Source organism: Saccostrea cucullata, unplaced genomic scaffold, assembly GCF_032062105.1.
Source record: "Saccostrea cucullata isolate Sc308-1 unplaced genomic scaffold, CSIRO_AGI_Scuc_v1 ctg22336, whole genome shotgun sequence".
Lineage (NCBI taxonomy): Eukaryota > Metazoa > Mollusca > Bivalvia > Ostreida > Ostreidae > Saccostrea > Saccostrea cuccullata.
The window spans coordinates 1-5,976 of NW_026934426.1; the positions used below are offsets into that span (position 1 = coordinate 1).

General features: G+C 31.9%; 1 protein-coding gene across 1 annotated transcript; it reads left to right on the forward strand.

The window, feature by feature from the left end:
• Nucleotides 1–3: 3 nt before the first annotated feature.
• Nucleotides 4–3,489, forward strand: LOC134240659 (ryncolin-1-like; the record flags this gene model as incomplete). Its single annotated transcript, XM_062722723.1, has 4 exons — nucleotides 4–129; nucleotides 386–482; nucleotides 560–730; nucleotides 3,189–3,489. Coding segments are annotated over 4 exons (645 nt in total), but the record flags the coding sequence as incomplete, so codon positions are not given.
• Between the last annotated feature and the right edge of the window lie 2,487 nt (nucleotides 3,490–5,976).

Here is a 5,976-nt window from a genome sequence, read left to right on the forward strand (position 1 = left end):
CACAAGGATTGTGCTGATATCCTCAGACACAGACCTTGGAGTAAAGACGGTGTGTACACGATTTACCTCGACATGAAGACAAAGAAGTCAGTGTATTGTGACATGACGACGGACGGAGGCGGATGGACGGTAACTACGGACACTAATATTGAAATATTAATATGAGATGAACTCTCTCCTCTTCTTCCTCTTTCACTGCAACATATCACAGAGTTCTCAGTGTCTTTGTTTGGTTGTTTCAAAAGTAGAAGCTCATATATGTATGTTCTGCATCTTTATACATTTACAAGTTACGTATACGTACATTATGTGTTGTGTTAAAAATAAGTAAAGTATTTGCAAACTACTCCAAAGCAATGTATTTCAGCTACTGAATTGATTTCAGGTGATACAAAGACGACAAGATGGCGTGACTGATTTCTACAGGAACTGGACCGAGTACAAGAAGGGATTTGGTGACGTCAAGCATGAATATTGGCTGGGTAAGATCTATAAGTAAAAATATATAAATATACATTATTCTTCCCGTATAATAAGTTTTAAAAAACTTTATATTTAGGAAATGATGCAATTCACACACTGACAAAAGACAAGAAACAAGAATTAAGGATAGATCTGGAGAAATTCTCTAGACAAAAAGCACACGCAACATACTCCACGTTTTACATCGGGAACGAGGCTGACAAGTATAAACTAACTCTAGGTGGATTTAAGGGTACTAAAGGACTTGGTAAGGAGAAGTATTATTGAACAATATTTTAATTAATTCCGATTTCTCTCTATGATTCTTAAGAAAGTTAATTTACATAAATATCCTTTTAAGAATAAAAAAAAAATCAGCTTATTAACACAAGTAAAAAATAAAAGTAGTAGTGAACAAATAAATTCTATAACACTCACTCTCACATACAGGCTCAAACACCGGAAATGAAATAAATTTAAACAATTAAATCAGTATTAACCAATTCTGATACTTTACATAATAAAGTTTGATATTCACTCTACAATGCTGATTCAATTTAAATAATTAAGCATCATTACCTTGAATAAAATACATGAATACATCTAAAATAACAAACGTTTTTTTACGCATAAGAAAGGTCGACAGGTAAACAGACGTGTCAACCAGAGTGAGACTTAGTAGCATGTTTATGAACATATGTTCATTTATGACTTCGAAATACACATATATTCTAATTTTTCTCTCTGTAATAACTCTTTGAAAGTTAGCGGAATCGATTTCTTGGTAATTCTGCCGGAATATAAATTAGGCAGGTCGATAGGTCAGGAGCTAATGAGGCATTTTATGCATGCAAAACTCGTGCGTATCTGTCTCTGTGTCTGATTCTAAGGAGGTCAAATATGCTTGTAAATCTCGTGCGACTGCCCTTGTGTTCGATGTCAGTGGGAGAGGACTATTGATATTGGCATGGGAGTCCTCGCGTAATTTAAATCCATGTCTACATTTTTAAAGTCTAAATCTACAATTTTATTTCACAATGAAATGAAAATATTAGGAATCACTGTCTAGTTATTATAGGGGCATCAACGATAGTGGGAAACATGGGATAATTTGCTTAATGGGTGAAGCCCGTTATGCATAAATTATCCCATGTTTCCCACTATCGTTGATGCCCTGGCATACTATAATAACTAGACAGTGATTCCTGAAGTCAACCTATCGCCCTGTCAACTAGATATAAAAGCACGTTTATTAAGGGGTCCCGACCCTCTGCTATCAAATTTCACTCAGAAAATGTAATATTTCTAATGTTGATTTTCATGAACAACATTAACATTAGAGCCACATGGAAAATAGTTTGATGTAAGAAGCGCAGCTTATTTTTTCAGAAATGATTTTTATGTCAGATCATGATATGAAGAAATTTCAACATAGAGAACAGAAACAGTAACGATTTATTATCATAACATTTAATTTGAAATATGAGGTGTATAAGAAAATAACACTTAGTATAATACCTATTAAAATCATGTCAGAAAACATCATGAAGCGATGCTTCCTAAGTCAGAAAATTACAATGTTGTATGTGGTTGTAAGAAAAGAATACGTCTGTGAGGAGGAGTTATCTTTCTTCTAAAGATTTCTTCATATGAAAAAAATGTCATACTTATAAAAATTCTGTATTAAGTACTTGAAACATTAAACCATTATTAAAATGGTCTTTTAAAAAATACAAATTATTCAATTTAAAATGCTTTTGAAGTAGGATTTTCATGTTTTATTGTTAAATATAATAAAAAAATTAGTAAGAGATTGGCAAAAGAAATAGAAAGTAATGTTTGCATCACAGGTTAGATTTTATCGAATTGACTACTCAGAGGTCTAAATAAGGAAACTCTGATTAAGAAAACTGTGAGTAGTATTCATATTTTGTACTCTCACTGTCTCTGAGAGTTATCTGTCATATCAGAGGGTCGGTACCCCTTAACAAATATACTTTTTTGACTTCAAACTGCACAGTAATATTGATGTCAACCTGTCGACCTGTCAACCAGACATAGTAGCATATTTATGAACTTTTATGACTTCAAAATACACATTTATAATAATATCGACATGTCAACCTGTCGAGTGTCAGATTTGTACGATTAAAATACGGTAATATGATAAATAATATAGCCAATAACTAATGCACAAACATTCATTAATTTTTAAGTTTAATTCAAATGCAAAATAGATATCATATTTTGTACATTTATGATCCATTTCATATTATACTTGGTTAACAATATAGAATGCAATTATTGAGTGCTGGTATAACTAATGCACAAATATTCATTCATATTTGGATTTAATTCATATGCAAAATAAATCTTTTTTTGTACATTTATGATCCATTTCTCATGCATAATGTTTAGATTAAATAATTATGCAAAAATTGATAGATAAGTCCGCCGAAACATGGCTGAAAAACTGCCGACTCTGTGTTAAACAATATACAATCAATCAAACTTAATAGTAAAAAGGATCTATTTTCGTCTTATTTTGTACTTGAGCCTTATTCCCAAAAATTCAACTTCTTCACTATGATAAATTGTGTTTTGCTGCTAAATGATTCAGTTGCAATTATGTAATGATAAAGAGGCAAAATCCATGTGGGGAGAGAGAGAATTGTATTTCTGCACACAGAAAATAATCAAAAGATAGGCCATTTTTGTACTTTCAGGTGATAGCTTTGGGTCGCAAAACAATATGAAGTTCAGTACGAAGGACAGAGACAACGATATCTATAGAAAACACTGTGCTCAAATCTACACGACAGCAGGGTGGCTATCTAATTGTATAAACGAAAATCTGAATGGTGTATACAGAAAAGACTCCAAGCAAGATGCCAAAGAACTGAGTTGGCATCACTGGGGAAATACATGGAAGTCGTTGAAGTCGGCAAGAATGATGATTCGCCCAAAGCAAAAATAAATAAATCTTTGTAAAATATAGAATAAATCTGTAAAACTCTTTGCAAATAATTGTTCTGATATCACTGAATAATTCCAAGCTCTCAAACACTGCTCAAAGTGGCTCTAATGTAAAATTGTACATGACTGTACAAAGCATTGTTACAACGCGAAATGTAATAACAACGCGAAATGTAATAAACCTGGATTATTACACATTGCGTTATTACATTTTGCGTCGAGATCAACGCAAAATGTAATAACACGATTTTTAGATTATTACATTTTGCGTTATTACATTTTGCGTCGAGATCAACGCAAAATGTAATAATGAGCTTTTTCGTTGTAACATTTTGCGATATTTTATTTTTGCACTGAAGACAACGCAAAATGTAATAAAACAAAATGTAATTATTTTTTTTGATTGCGTTTGACAAAAAAGATCATAAAATTAATTCAAAATATACGTATAACCAACATGGGAGACACGCTGTACAAAATATTTAGAACTTAAACAACGTTAGGGCTTTTACGGACATAAATACATCAAAATGTATCGTTTTTCTCACTCTGACTTTAGTTATATGAATACACTGTGCTAAATTGTAAAGCATTAATTTAACTTTGATTGGCATATTTTTAATAGTCTCATGAAAAAACTATATGCGGTATATTGCATATATTTGCCCCCACAGAAGTCAAATTTTGAAAACTTCCTGAAATTTGCTGAATTCAATAAATTGTATGAGAAATATAAATTAGCAGAAAATATTATAGTGTCAAAGCAGTGTATTCACAATTTTTGTTTTTATGACGTAACAAACTAGTCCGATTTTATATCCTTTTTCAGAAACAGGACAAATTGGACAAAATTTCAACAATTTTAGCTTTAAAATTTATAGAGCGCAAGTTTGTTCAGGAACAATATTGACATATTTCATTGATATTATCATTCTACACATTATATCAAATTATTGATCCTGAACACACATGCGCTCGATGACTTTTACTCAAAATATTGACGAAATATGTACAATTGTCTGTAAAATTCATAAAAAAACTGAAATTTACGTCATATTTGTGACGTCATTACGTACATATGGCGTCATTACTTATGAAAATATTCAGTGCTTTGAAGTCAGCATATACTCCCCTGTTTTAGAACTTAATTAAATATATCTCCATCAAAGTTTGATTTGGGGGGCAAATATTGGTTATTACCGAATGAAGTTCTTTCCAACCAATAACACAAAATTTATTTAATTACCAAAGATTGGCCATAGGTTCATTATTAGCTCTTGATATGCATGTTTGGCATGTGTACATTGGTTAACAAAGAAGTGTATGTGTGTGTCAAGCGAGGAAGGGCAGAGATAGAGTGGAGTGTTTGCATAGTATGTTTATCATTGTATTACTATGGACATGCATAAACAATCGATTTTATTATTGGATGGAGAGGGGGGGGGGTGTTTTTAGATGTCTGCAATGCTGGTGATTTGCATGGAACAGTATTGTATCACATTTGTCAATAAACCCCTTCCGTTATATATTTACACCTGCCAATAGAAATAAATAGGTTTTCTTTTAGATTCATTGCATTTGTTTACATAAAAAAACCCAAAAGTACACTGGTCAATATCCCCAACAATCCCATCTACACACGCGTGTTTCTAATTTGCAACACCTATTATTTGAATACATTTATTAATCTGATTTTAAATACATGTACATGTTGCTTATTAAATCCATTAAATAATAAATTCATTAATTGTAAGAAATTGCATATATCAGTTTTTTTTTCTTTTGTTTTATTTCCTCTTCATCGGCCACTACTCTATTAAAAATTGTACTCAATCTGGCTGACCAAAGAGTGTGTTATTACATTTTGCGTTCTTGATTTTTGCTTAATCTCGACGCAAAATGTAACAACGCAAAATGTAATAATGCAAAAATCATGTTATTACATTTTGCGTTATTACATATTGCGTTGATCTCGCCGCAAATTGTAATAATGCAAAATGTAATATTCCTCAAAAGTGTGTTGTTACATTTTGCGTTATTACATTCTGCGTTGATTTCGACGCTAAATGTAATAACGCAAAATGTAATAATCCATGTTTATTACATTTCGCGTTGTTATTACATTTCGCGTTGTAACAAAGCATATATTAAGTGTATCAAATATGGAGATAAAGTACAATATTAAATCCTAACAGTCCATTCAAACAATACATGAGGAATGAGGAGCAAACATGGACCTTTAAAACATCAGAGATGGGATCAGGTGTCATAGAGGAGTAAGCATCCCTGATCACACCTGCTGCGCGTCCTTGTCATAATCGGGAAAATGAAAAAAAATCTGTAGAAAATTCATTTTGTAAACAATGGCCTAAAAATTATCATAAAAAACCTAAGTCACCATTTGACTACAATAGTTTGTATTGGCAGAAAATGTCTTTTTATCGACCCTAGATCTTTTTTATCGACCCTAGACCATCTTTTGCATTTCAAACCCTATCTTCGACTCAGTCCCACAGATGTTCAATAAGTAAAAGATGG